This window comes from Microtus ochrogaster, linkage group LG9 (assembly GCF_000317375.1).
Source record: "Microtus ochrogaster isolate Prairie Vole_2 linkage group LG9, MicOch1.0, whole genome shotgun sequence".
NCBI classification, from domain to species: domain Eukaryota; kingdom Metazoa; phylum Chordata; class Mammalia; order Rodentia; family Cricetidae; genus Microtus; species Microtus ochrogaster.
The window spans coordinates 348095-362742 of record NC_022034.1 but is presented as its reverse complement, the minus strand read 5'-3'; the positions used below and the strand labels follow the sequence as shown (position 1 = coordinate 362742).

At 35.9% G+C, this 14648-nt stretch overlaps 1 protein-coding gene across 1 annotated transcript; it reads right to left on the bottom strand.

The window, feature by feature from the left end:
- Positions 1-519: 519 nt before the first annotated feature.
- On the bottom strand, positions 520-1470 carry LOC101984780 (olfactory receptor 5D18-like). Its single transcript, XM_005363263.2, has one exon. The coding sequence runs from the start codon at positions 1468-1470 to the stop codon at positions 520-522; it is 951 nt and encodes a 316-aa protein (XP_005363320.1).
- Between the last annotated feature and the right edge of the window lie 13178 nt (positions 1471-14648).

Below are 14648 nucleotides of genomic sequence, written 5' to 3'. Positions count from 1 at the left end.
GCATGCTATCTTTTCATTTTAATTAAATTCTAAGACATATTCAAATTATGTCTTAATTTCTTTCTTGACCCATTTTTCATTCAGTAGTGAGCTTTCAATTTTCATGAATTTGTAAAAGTTTAAAAGCTTCTGTTGTTACTGCTCATCTTTTACCCATGGTGATCAGGAAGGATTCATGGCACTATTTGAAACTCCTTGTCTCTTTGGAGAATGGGTTGCTTTTTCACATTCATTCTTTGTCTTTTTATTTGGGAATTAAGACTGTCCATGTTGAAAGATATCCATAAGATGTGTTTGTTGATTCCTGTTATTTTGTTCCTGTGGTGTGTGTGTGTGTGTGTTTGTGTGTGTGTGTGTGTGTGTGTGTGTGTGCGCGCGCGTGTGCACATATATGCTCACACGTACTCCCCTATTTCTCTCAGATCTACTCCTCCTTCTCTACCCACTCAAATAGAGTGGTAGAGGTTTATTTAGGCTGTTAATTAAAACATATTAAGTTAAAACTTCATTCTATCAGTATTATATTGAGTGAGAGTGAAATTTTGAGCTGAGGAGCCTCTTGACCGTCTCCTTCACATCCTTGTTCCTTAGGCTGTAAATGAGTGGGTTCAGCATGGGGATCAGGACAGTATAGAGCACAGTTGCCACTTTGACCAGGAACCGGGAGCTGTTTGCGTTGGGTACACAGTAGAGAAGGAGGATGATCCCGTGAAAGATGCTGATGGCAGTCAGGTGAGAAGTACAGGTGGAAAATGCTTTTCGGAGCCCACCCTTAGAAGGCATTTTGATAATAGTGAAGACTATGAAGACATAGGAGGCCATGGTGATAAGCAGGCTACTACCCTCACTTAATATGGAAATGACTAAGCATGCCATCTGACTGAATGAGGAGTCAGAACAGGATACAGAGATAATGGCAGAGTACTCACAGCCAAAGTGATCAATGATGCCAGGTTCACAGTAATAAAGGGCAGTGAGAGTGTATGTGATTATCACAGCACACAGACCACCCCACATATAACTTCCAGCTACTAAGAAAGCACATAGCTGATGAGACATAGCAACAGTGTAGAGCAGGGGGTTACAAACAGCCACAAACCTGTCATAGGCCATCACTGCTAACATGAACATCTCTGTAATCACACATGCACAGCCAAAGAAAAACTGGACCATGCAACCTTTTAGGGAGATAGTTCTTTGTTCCACAACCAAGATCTCCAGTAATTTTGGTGTAAATACACTAGAATAACATATATCCAGAAATGAAAGATGGCTCAGAAAAAAGTACATTGGGGTATGAAGTTTAGGGTTGATCCTTCTGACGACAATTATGCCAATGTTGCCTACTAGAGTGACTGTGTATATGGCCATAACCATAAGAAAGAGTGGTGCTTGGAGGTGTGGGTAGTCTGTGAAGCCCACCAGAATAAATGTGGTCACAGAACTCTGGTTTATCTTTTCATATACCATGAGTTACCACTTACAAAAACAAAGAAAGGAAAAAAAAATGAAGAAATTTTATCAGTAGAACTTGATAGGGTAAAAGTTCAGATGACACCTGATATAAACAACAACAGCAACAAAAATCTGATGATCTTGAACTCAGTAGTGTTCTGTTTATTCTTTACCTCAAACTGTGCATTTCTTTACAAGTTGGATCTGTTCTTTAATCCTGTAATGTTCTCACCTGGAATAAAAATAATTAATTATATGAAATGCATATAAAATCCTCATGATTATTTCTGATCGCTGGAATGCTTCATCACAGAAAATAATTGCAAATGAGACATTCAGCTAAATAAGAAAAATCAATGTGATCTCTGCATTCATAGTCTCGTGTTTGAGAAAACTGGAAAGTTAAAAACATATAGCATGCAAGGAAAATAAAATAATAGGAACTATTCATACAAATTATTGACATAAAAATTCACAATTCTTTATATTATAAAGGTGTTTTATTTTGTTGTGCTGTATTTTGTTTGATTTTTTGTTTGTTTTAGTAGTGACTGAACCTATGGCCTTGTGACTGCTAGACAAGAATGCGACTATGCAGTTAACAAAACCTTCTTTTTGCTTTTTAAAAAATTTTGAGGATAACCTGTCTTTGGTGCCATAGCTGACTGGCATTAATTTGTTAGCTTCCTAATTTACACCAGAATCAAAACAACATTGATACAGATTAAAACCAAATGATTGTTAATGATTTCTATAGTTCTTACTTCCATCTTAGCAATACTTTCTCTCTCTCTTTTTTCTGAGTCTCCTCTATAACACCTGTAACCTCTTCAGTTTGATTTGACAACAATCATTACACTGATCATCAAAATTAATTCCATATTCAGTTGCATATAAGGGAGGCCTTCATTAATATTTACTTTTATTATTATTACTACTAGTAGTAATATTTTCATTAGCTTTCTCAGACTCATTAAATATATATGCATATATATACAATAGTAACAGAGCCTCTATAAAATACTATTTTTATTTTTTATAAATCTTTCCATACATATGTGTTAATCAATTTCATCTCTTTCTTCCTTTAAGTCTTTACATAGTTTCTCAATTGTTTTACACTCACAAGTTCATATTTTTTAAAAGAAACTATTATAATATTGTCCTGAGCTAAATTCAGTATTAAAATCGGGATCTACAACATTAGAATAAAATTGTCATAGACAATAAAAATATGAATTAGGAGACCTACTATAAATTTTTTACTTACAATATAACTATTAAATAAGAATGTAAAGCTGTTTGAACTTATTAATTTTACTGGTCTACAAAAACTATTCATGCATTACACATCAGACAAATAATTCATCCTTATGTACTGAGAAATCTTAGATAAATTGGAGGTCGCCAGTTTATTGTTAAATTACAAATTCCAATTCACTTTGTTCTAAATTTCTAATATGCCTTTTTTTATCAATTTATATGTTATCTTCTTGAATCTTTGACACCTATTTGCTTTAATTCAGGACTCCCAGAATACATAGAATCATTCAGTAAAATTCCAGTTTCCAGAAATTATCGTAAATATTTGTCATAATCTTATCTTTCTACATACTATTAAAATTGGAACATGTATCAATAGTTTTAACTGCTATCTCACTCTAGAAATTTAAGATCCACACTCACACACATCATCATCATTTCTTTGGTAAACACAAAGGAGAAGATGAGCAGGGTCTGCATATTCATGACCCAAGGACTCAGGAGTCTTTCACAAGTGAATAATGGGTTGTAAATTAGACTGAGTTACAGAGTAACACTTTGCCTCAACAAAATTCAGGAAAATCTACAAGAGCACAGTAGCTGAAATATAATGTTAATGACATATTTTTATGAAAATAAAGTTTTCTTTATAACTAATTAAATTAAATATCCCTAACTACCTTTGGGATTACTGCAAAACCAGTGTTTATATCATTCAAAATAGAAACCAAAAGAGCAGGGGGCTTCAAATATGTATACTTACTCTTAGATTTTTATGATTAACATTCAATTTTGATCTCTGGTGTTCAATGGTTTGTCACCCAGGACTCTGGGCTAAGTCACTCCACGTTCCCCAAGGCTTTTATTCACCATCAGAGAGAAAATCTATGATCTTTAAAGTATCTCATTTTGTGACTCTTGTGGCATAAACCAGGGTTAATGAAACTACACAGAAATGTATGCAAATGCCCCCAATATCCATCCGTTCCACTCCAATCAGTAATTTACAAAGAAAAGTCCTTCCTCTGTTATCACACTATAATCAAACTTACTAACATTAGATGCAACACTTTAAGAAATTTTTACAGTTTGTTATAAAATTTATAAGATTAACTTCTAAACTGATTTCAAAATCAATAACCTAGAAGTAAATGAACAAGGCAATTATTTTATTCTTGAGATTTAATCTCTTTTAATGCTGAAGAATAATTCCATTCTTCCTCTTAATTTTTAATGCTATCTTTCAGTCAGGATTTTCATTATGGTTTTCCTAGAAAGAAGTTTTTATATGGATAACACTTGTTCCTGCAATTTTATTTTTCTTGCATCTATAACTTCTTAATATCTGCAGTGTATTGCATATTTTACTCTTTTCTGTGTATCTTTACATGTTTATTGATGCTCATGTACCTAAATAAATCAAATTTCGTGTTGTCATAACTTGTATTTAACATTAAGTTTTAAAATCTTTGTATTGGTAACACAGCAATAAAAGAAATGGCTCAAACAATCAGCATTGGTAAGAACAAAGGAAAAAGCACTTTAATATATGCTATGTACTCCAATGGGTAGATGCCACTGTCTCAACTCACTTTTCCATGTACCATCCTTCAGTTTTTAAGGATTTTCATATACATTCTGGAAGATTCAAACAGTTTCAAGTAACTCACCAAAAGCATGATTTTCAAGATGTGCTTTTCAGATTATGTCATTTTCTTATTAATAAACATGAGCGATATCCTTCAAAATTAAAATGTTTTAAGTTTCTCAAACAAAGGCAGGAACTGATCCTTGTAAAATAGAAATTAAATAAAGAGTGCAATTATCAAACTATTTCAAAAGAAACATATAAACATCTTGAAGAAGACACAGGATTTAATCTGTATGAAATAAGGTATTATTTAATATGAACCAACTACTTGACTTTGGGGAAATGCACCCTAGAGAACCCTCACTGATGATTGTCTTGGACTACAAACATCTAATTAGAAGAAATTTCCTCTTTTGTTTTTAGAATGTATAATTTTTCCAGGACAATATTGTGTTCTTTTTCAGACCTCATATACAAAGTTTCTCTCAATAGGATTTATGTTTATGAGAATTATTAAATTAACAAGTGAATGGATATATGGACAAATCTAGTGGAATTCACCAAGAATAGTTATACTAGCTAAGGTTCAGGGAATTGTTCCATTATATGTACATTTGGAACAGCTCTAACTGAACTTAGTGGTTTATAAGAAAAATGTTGGGAATTTATAGTGGGCAATGGGAGGCATATTTCATTTTATTTTCATTGTATACATTATACATACAAAAATACATTCAATTATAAATGAAACTTTAAATAAGAGAGATCATAATTCTTTATTACATGTGATACTGAGTCAAATATATTAGTCCAAAAAATTAAACAAAGATAATTAATATTTTGTTTTAAAGAAAGGTGTCAAATGCTGTCAATTATATAACAAATGGAAAAATGGATTTGGTTATGAAATTCATGATTTACTACTACAATAAGTTTGTATCTAAGGAGAAAAGAGAGAATAATGTTGACACATAAGAGCATGTCTTTTAAAAGATATTTTTTGATACAGCAGGCTCCAAGTTTGAAATAAAAACATATTAAAAATTGTAATTGCCATTGTTTTTATTTGTTTTAGAGTTGGATGTATATTTTTATTTAGCATAAGGATCTGGACCACAGTTGAAAGGATTTTTATAGAGGATAATAAGGAGATGCTAAATTATGTGTAGAAAAGAAGAATTTGATTAAATATGTTATTTATATGCATGAAAATGAATAAAAATATATTATTATGTAAAACATATGCTAATAAAATATAAATACAAATAATTTAATTTCAGTATTGAAATTAGAACATATAAATAGTATTAAAAAGATAAAATACATCCCAAATTATTCCCATATTACACCTGAATTTTGAGAATCTTGTCTAATATTCCCAAACACTAATTAATATATTTTGCTATAGCATTACAATAAAAAGTCACTGTAATTTGGTTTTGAAAATTTTCATATTTATATACCTACTCAAGTTTGTGCATTTTAAGTCCTCACTCTACTTTAATCACCTGTCCATCTCTGTTAATCTAATTTACTTTTTAATATTGTTGCAAAATACCAACCAAAAACAAGGTTGGCAAGGAAAGTGTTTGCTTGGCTTACACTTTTATTTCACAATCTGTCAGTAAAGAAGTCAAGGCACAAACTAAATTAGAAACCAGGAGGCAAGTACTGAGGCAGAGGCCAAGGAGAAATGCTATTTACTGAAAAATCTCAGCCTTCTTTCTTATACAAACAACACTACATGTTCAAGTGTGGCCTCAACGTCAATAGACTGGGCTTTCTCACATCAATCATGCACCAAGAGATGCTCTTTGGACAATCTAATAGAAATAGCTCTTCATGCTATGTTCCCTCTCCAAAAATGACTCTACTGTGTATCACGTGGACAAAAACTAACCAGCACTCCTACTGAAATCCTTCTCAATAAACTGATACTTTGATTACTTTTTATGTGTTTTGTTTAATTACAACTGCTAATATTAGCATGAATGGATAAATATTTAGTGGATCATGGCAATGTGCATACCTTCCCCTACTACCAATAACATACCTACCTTCCCCTACTACCAATAACTATCCATAGTCCACATTCCCTCATGCATAATGAAAAGAATAAATGTTCAAACTTTGTACTGGTGGTCTGGTTCAAATAAACACAGTTGTAGTATAAGTGCCAATTTTACATTAGGTCCAGAAGGCATGGATTCACAGTATTCCTTCAAGACCTCTCATTAAAGTTTTATACTTCTTCCACAATGTGGAAGACTTGAGGCTTAGAAGGGAAGGTGTCCTGTTTTGTAATGAAGAACAGTAACCACAAGCTAAAGGAATTCGTACAACTGAAGAATACTTGATCAAAAGGACCCCATTATGAAGTCCAAGAACCTCAAAAGACAACATCAGAAATGCTTCAGCAATCTCAGTGTTTATGGATTACTGCTTTGTTATTTTTATATAGTTTAAAAAATTTAGTCAGGAGCCAGGCGATGTTGGCGCATGCCTTTAATCCCAGCACTCGGGAGGCAGAGGCGGGCGGATCTCTGTTAGTTCGAGACCAGCCTGGTCTACAGAGCTAGTTCCAGGACAGGCTCCAAAGCCACAGAGAAACCCTGTCTCGAAAAACTAAAAAAAAAAAAAAATTTAGTCAGTTAAAAAACTGACTAAAAAATTAATGTCAGTTTGATATAATTACACACTGTTATGATCTACTGGGGTAGAAATAATCTAAAATTTCCTAAATAATTTCATGAATTATCCAAATAAAAATTAATAAGCAATTGTAGATATAAAGTCACATTGAAATATTGCAAAAACATTATATGCATATTTATAAAAATACATATTTGTTACAGTTGTTTAGACAAATATAAATTACACTATGAAATGTAAGTGATATGTGCTAGATTCCATAATGTATTAGAAGAAATGAAACCATGTGTAGTGGTGGATATTTTTAATCCCAGTACCTGTAAGACAGAGAAAGACAAAAGGAAGTTAGGTCTGCAAAGCTAGCTTTATATGATGAAACTCTAATCTCAAACAAGGAAAACAAAAAGCTTCATAGAAATTATATTTTTATGTTTATACAAATAAAACTTCCCAATAAAAATGGTCAATGTAGAGTTAAATGTAAAAATTTGTCAATACTTATTTACTGTTTCATAGTTCTCAATATGAAATTTAAATTTCCTTCATACACAAATCAGGATAAATTTCCTTTATATACTTAGACAAATCATCTAAAAACCCACATAAATTTTGAAATACAAAATATACTAAAAATCCTACTCAGAGCTTATACAACATTTTAAGGAAAATAAATGGATAAAATATTTGATTCAAATAGTTTGAGTATCAATCTATAATGATATTTATAGGTTTTCTACTATCAAATCTATGCTTGTGCTGATCTTTATCCTCATAGACTTCTCAGAATACCTGGACCTCCAGTAGCCCTTGTTCCTCCTCTTCCTGATCATAAACATGTGCTGGGAAACCTGGGCATGTTTGCCATCATCAGACTCAATTCCAAGCTCCATACCCTATATATTTATTTTTTCTTCTTCTCCTATCCTTTGTGGATTTTCTTTACTCCATTGTTGTGATGCCCAAACTTCTAGAAATTTTGATTGTGGAAGATAAAGTTGAGCAAATATCTTTGTGCTATGATTGTGCATATGATTGGGTATATGCCCAAGAATGGAATTGCTGGGTCTTGAGGAAGAGTGATTATTAATTTTCTGACAAACCATCATACTGATTTTCAAAGTGACTGTACAAGTTTGCACTCCTACCAGCAACAGAGGATTGCTCCCCTTACTCTGCATTCTCTCCAGCATGAGCTATCATCAGTGTATTTGATCTTAGCCATTCTGATATGTGTAAGATGGTATCTCAGAGTTGTTTTGATCTTAATTTCCTTGATGGTTAAGGATGTTGAGCAATTCCTTAAGTGTCTTTCAGCTATTTGTAATTCTTCTATTGAGAATTCTCTGTTTAGATATCGACCCCATTTGGTGATAGGATTATTGGGTATTTTGATGTCTAGTTTCTTGAGTTGTCTATTTTGGAGATCAGTCCTCTGCTTGATTAGACAAGATCTCCTGAGAAAATTAGGAGTGGGGAGAATAGAGGGCAGAAGGGGGAGGAGAACATAAGGGATCTGGATTGTTGAGGTGAGGGAAGGACAGAGAGGGATAGAAAGGAAAGTGATATTGTGATTGAGGGAGACATTATGGGAGTAACGAGAAACCTGGCTCTAGGGAAATTCTCAGGAATCCACAAGAATGACCCCAGCTAAGACCCTAAGCAATAGTGGAGAAGGTGCCTGAACTGGCCTTTCCCTGTAATCAGGGACCACCCTTGTCTTCATAGAACTTCATCCAGCAACTGATGGAGGCAGATGCACACATTCACAGCTAAGCAATGAACCAAGCCTCCACTGGCCAGTCCAAGAGAGGGGGGAGCAATAATATGAGCAAAGGGATCTTGACCATAATGGAGAGACCCACAGAAACTGACCTGAGCTAGTGAGAGCTCACTGACTCTGGACTGATAGCAGGGGAAGTTGCATAGGACCAAACTAGGCCCACTGAATGTTAATGACAGTTGTGTGACTTGGGCAGTCTATGGGGCCACTCGCCCTAGGAACAGGATTCATTCCTGGTGCTTTAACTGGTGTTTTGGAGCCCATTCTCTTTGCAGGGATACTTTTCTAAGCCTATAACTAGGGGTCAGAGCCTTGGTCCTCTTCCCTAAAGTGTGAGATTTTGTTGACTTACCCTTTCTGAGGGATGGAAGTTGGGCTGGGATTGGAGAAAGGTGGAGAGAGTGGGAGGAGTGGAGGGAGTAGTAAGTTTGAAGTATTCTTCAGAGAGAAGAGTATGGCCAAGTTTGGCCACCTGGGTGCTGAACTCTTGGGTAGAGTCTGTTGGGGCTTTCTGTAATATCTTCTCCAATTTATCCACATACTTTCTCTGGAAGTCAGGGAAGCTGAAGAGTATCTTCACCACAAAGTTGAGGTAGCAGCTGTTCCCCATGCTCTGAATGCCTGTGTAATCAGGCCCAAACAGAGGCTTGGTGGCCACCTGACTCCTGGATCAGCTCCCATTAACCGATCCTCTGGTTCATGTCTATCTCCAGCTCAGTCTTGTCTGTCTGTGTTCAGCAGAAGTGGGACAAGTGCTCTGCCATGATAGGGTCCAGAATCATATCATCCTCATCATATGAATAGAAATGAGCTCCATCAGGTGTGATAGTGCCCAGTTTAACAGCTAATGGATAGCCAGTCTCCCTGTAATGCTCCATAGCATGGTTGTTGTCCTCACTATCATCAAATTAGCGTTGGCAACAGAGGATGGAGCCATTTGTCAGGTTCTCTTTCACGTCACACTTGGATCACAAAATGGCCAAAAATCAAAATCACTAATAACAGCCTATGTTGGAAAGGATGTAAAGTAAAGGAAACCATCTTCCCCTGGTGGTGGGAGTGCAAACTTGCACCTTGGAAATCAATATCGAGGTTTCTCAGAAAATTTGAAATCAGTATATCTCAAGACCCAGTAATACAATTCTTAGGAATATACCCAAATATAGAAATATCTCATTTTTATCTTAGTAAATAAATCTTGCCTGAAGTGCAGATAGTAAAACGGACACACTGACCAGCCTTACATACTAGGCAGTGGTGACACACACCTTTAATCACAGTAGCCAATCTAGTTTGCCTTAGAATCCAGGAGGTGGTGGTGCATGTCTTTAATCAAAGCACCAGAGGGGGATATAATACTGGAGGAGACAGCTCTCATTCACAGTCTCATTCTGAGATTCCTGGAGACTTTTGGACTCTGATATAGGTAAGAGCCAGTAGCTAACTGCTTTGCTTTTCTGACCTTTGGATTGAAACACAATTTCTGACTTTGGGTTTTTATTAAACATGCTATACTCAAAGGACATTCAACTACACCTTAAGGAGACTTGTTCAACTATGTTTATAGCATTCTTTAATAGGCAGAACCTGGAAATGACCTAGTTGTCCCTCACCCAAAGAATGAATGAAGAAATTCTTGTATATCTACACAATGAATTTTTAGTCAGGGGCAAAAGCAATGGCATCATGAAATTTGAGGGTAAATGGATGGAACTAGAAAAAAAAATCATCCTGAGTGAGGGTATCCAGACTCCAAAATACAAACACAGTATGAACTCGGTATGAACTCACTCATAAGTAGATAATAGATGTAAAAGCAAAGGATACAGTCCTCAGCTCCAGTGAGGACAGGGAACAAGGAAGACCCTAAGAGAGGTGCATGGATCTCCCTGGGAAGAGTAAGTAGATAAAAAGTCTTGTGTAAACTGGGGGCAGGTAGGTAGGAGTAGAGGGGAAGGGATGGGGCCTAAGAACAGGAGGGATCAGGATGGTCAAGTTGTGTGAGGGATGGGGGAAGACAGTGGGATCTTGATAGAGAGGGTAATTTGGGGGTTAGTAATGATGTGGGAGTCTTCTGTTTTGTGTTGATTTCATTGGTTAAATAAAGAAACTGCCTTGGCCCTTTAATAGAACAGAAAATTAGGTAGGTGGAGTAAACAGAACAGAATGCTGGGAGAAAGAAGCCGAGTTGGGCAGTCGCCATGATTCTTCCACTCCAGACAGATGCAGGTTAAGATCTTCCCTGGTAAGCCACCTTGTGGGCTACACAGATTATTAGAAATGGGTTAGATCAATATATAAGAGCTAGCCAATAAGAGGCTGGAACTAATGGACCAGGCAGTGTTTAAAAGAATACAGTTTCCATGTAATTATTTCGGGCCAAGCTAGCCGGGTGGAGGGACACAGCCCCGCCGCTCCTATTTTCAACAGAGTGGCACCCAACGTGGCCAATTAAATCCACTTAAAAATCTGAGAGGGCTTAAAAAGGAGAGAGAGAGAATTTACCACAGCTTTTTGCTGTTTGCTAGGGCATGCTGCAAAGAAATTTCCCTGACTCAGCAGCCTTAGCAGGAAAAAAGCTGTGCATACGCAGCTTCCTGGACTGTACCGCCAGTGCAAACGCTGGCTTCAAATTATTTCAATGGCTTATAGAACTAGATGTTTGTGTTCCCGCTCAGGATCTGGAGGAAAGTAGCTGAGACCATGCCCTTGGCTCAGCTCTTCCTGCCTGAGTAAGTGGCAGAATCAGACTTGGGCAGGCAGGAGAGCCTGGCGGATTCCCGCTGCCATTCACAGAGATGTTTTCAGACTGCGCAGTGTCAGATTTGGATGTAACTTGGATGAAAAGAATTTCCATGCTGCACGCTAAGTTTCGGAGTTAAAGTGCTGAGTTCCGCTCCTACCTGGTGGCCCCAGAGCTAGCACAAAATGGTACGTCCTCCATTTTGAAATTTTCCTGACTCAGCATCAGGAAAAAACTGGCTGTTTTAAAATGCCGGCTTTCTGGGCTGTGCCACCATTGCGATCTCTGCCTGGCTCCTGCGGGAGACAGAGCTTTTGAATGGAGCTTTTGGAGTAAAGTGCTATGGCTTGCTTGATGGCAATGTGGACTGCTGTGTGCCTGGAACTGTGATAGAGAGAGTAATTTGGGGGTTATAAGAAACCTTTTGCCAAGGAGGCTCCCAGGAACCCACAAGGATGACTCCAGCTAAAACTCCAAGCAATAGCAGAGGGGGTTCCTGAACTCACCTTCCCCTGTAATCAGATAGGTGATTTCCCTAGTTATCATTATAGAGTCTTCATCCAGTACCTGATGGAATCAGATGCAAAGATTCAAGGCAATCACTGGGCTGAGCTCTAGGAGTCCAGGTGAAGATAGGGTGGAGGTATTATATGAGCAAGGGGGGAGAGTCAAGATCATGATGGGAAACTCACAGAGACAGCTGACCTGAGTTTGTGGGAGCTCATGGACTTTGGTGGGATAGCTAGAGAGTCAGTATAGGACCAGCCTAGATCCTCTGCATCTGGGTGACAACTGAATAGTTGAGACTTTTGTGGAACCAGGTGCTCTTCCTGATTCATGAGCTGACACTTTGGAACCTATTCCCTATAGCAGGATGACTTGTTCAGTCTTGATGCAGAGGGGAGGAGCTTGGTTCCGACTCAACTTCATCTCCCATGCTTTGTTGATTCCCATAAGAGGCCTTATCCTGTCTCAGTAGAGACAGGAGACATAGGATGAGTGGATGGGAGTATAGGGGAGATGTGGGGGGAGGAAAAAAGGTGGGAAAGCAGTGATTTGTATCTAAAATATATAAATAAATGATGAAAGAAGAAAAAGAAATAAATAAAATACTTAAATACTGGCTCCAAACTTTGTTACAAATGTATATCATCAAGGCCTTGAAGATCAAGGCATTAGAGATAATCACTGAAAATTTGCCTGGGAGGCTAAAGTTTCATCTAACATATGTAACCATGTCGTGTGTGATTGTATGTTACATCTCTAAAGCTCTGAGGCATTCATACTATCAATTGTACTCTAATCATAATGAAAATGTAGTGACTTTAATAGATACAAAATGCAGAAAATCATGGGAAAAAGGGCAATAGCAGTTCAGAAAATCATATATATGGTTATTATGTACATTATTTATGCATACATATGTGTACTATATCCTACATGCAACAATACAAATATAGTCTAAATAATATCTATAATATACAATGTATATATGAACCATTAATATATAAAAGTCCATATATAACTAAAATTATTGTATATATGTAATATATAGAATTTCCTTAGCTGTCTATGTGCTAATATATAAATGAACATTTATATTTACTATATATTACATCATATCATGCATTATATATGTTTGTTCTAAAATATTATATGTGTATGTAGATGTATACACACACACACACACATATATATATGTATATATATATATTCCTTACCTGTCCTAGACATGTGCTTTTTGATTTCTGTTGATTATTTTACTGAATCAATATTAGGACCCAGTAAATAAAATTTTAATGACATAATCCTGTTACCTTTTAAAAATTTATTTATTTTCTTATTTTATGTGTAGTCGGGTTTTTTCTGCATGTTTGTCAGTACACAGTACATGTGACTGGTAGACAAAAGCTAGATATGACTTGGCATACGTGTTACAGGTGACTCTGAGCTCTCATATTGGGCCCAGAAATTTAACTAGGCTTCTCAGCAAAAGCAGCCAGTATTCTTAACCCCTGAGCTGTCTCTTCAACCTTCTTCCCACTCTTTTATGTATGTGTATGTGTCTTTGAGATTTAATGAAGTTATAAGCAGGTTAGGTCTTGTGCCTTCATAGGCCAGGGCGGCTTACGCTAGAATTCTAGATACTGGCAGACAATACTGGGTCTTATGGAAATATAGGATATGCAATTAACCGCTGAGCCATCTTTATTTCCACAGAAATTCATTGTTATAACTAATCACAAATTATATTCTGTGGATATGTTTTATATATATATATATGTGTGTGTGTGTGTGTGTGTGTGTGTGTGTGTGTGTGTGTGTGATATCGATTGTGACTGGGTAACAAAACTTATCAAAACACTTGCACTAGAATGAACCAAATATCCAGACATATTAAATTATATCATATAAACCTATGCACATGGATGGAGTTTAAATAATAAAGCAATTTTAAATTCCTAACAATTAGTTGCCTCATTTTATAAAAGGCATGAATATTATGTTTAATAATATTTCTTTATTTATATAGATAATAACCACTAGCTACAATAACTAAAATGCATAGAAAAATCATGTCTGGAATATTCCCCTCTCAGATCCACAGGTTAAGGACTTTAAATTTACTAGCTTGACTGTATATCATCTAGATAAATATGCATATCAATGCCACAATGACATAACATATCACTACAGTAAATATGGATATAATAGTAAAAAACACACCAAAACTAAAGAAAATATTAATATTTATACAACTACAGCAACCATCTCTGGCCAGCTTTCATGAAAATATCAGCATTTCTGAGGAAACAATATAGACTTGAGGTAAATACATACACATCTATTGTTATCAAATAAAATTTCAGTAAATAACTATAAATACACAACTACTTTTCAATAAATGACTTTACATATTTGTGAATATTTTCAGTGCTATTTCTGATGTATTTTAAAACAAAGTTTGAGCAGAAGTGATTATTCAGTGACTAAGAACATATACTGGGCTTACATTGTCCCATTAAGTTTGGTTCCCAGCACCTACAGTGGTTGTCTCAAGGTTGTATACTCAAGCTTCAAGGGAATTTATGCCATCTATTGGTCTCAAGAAAGCCACACACACACACACACACACACACACACACACACACACACACACACAC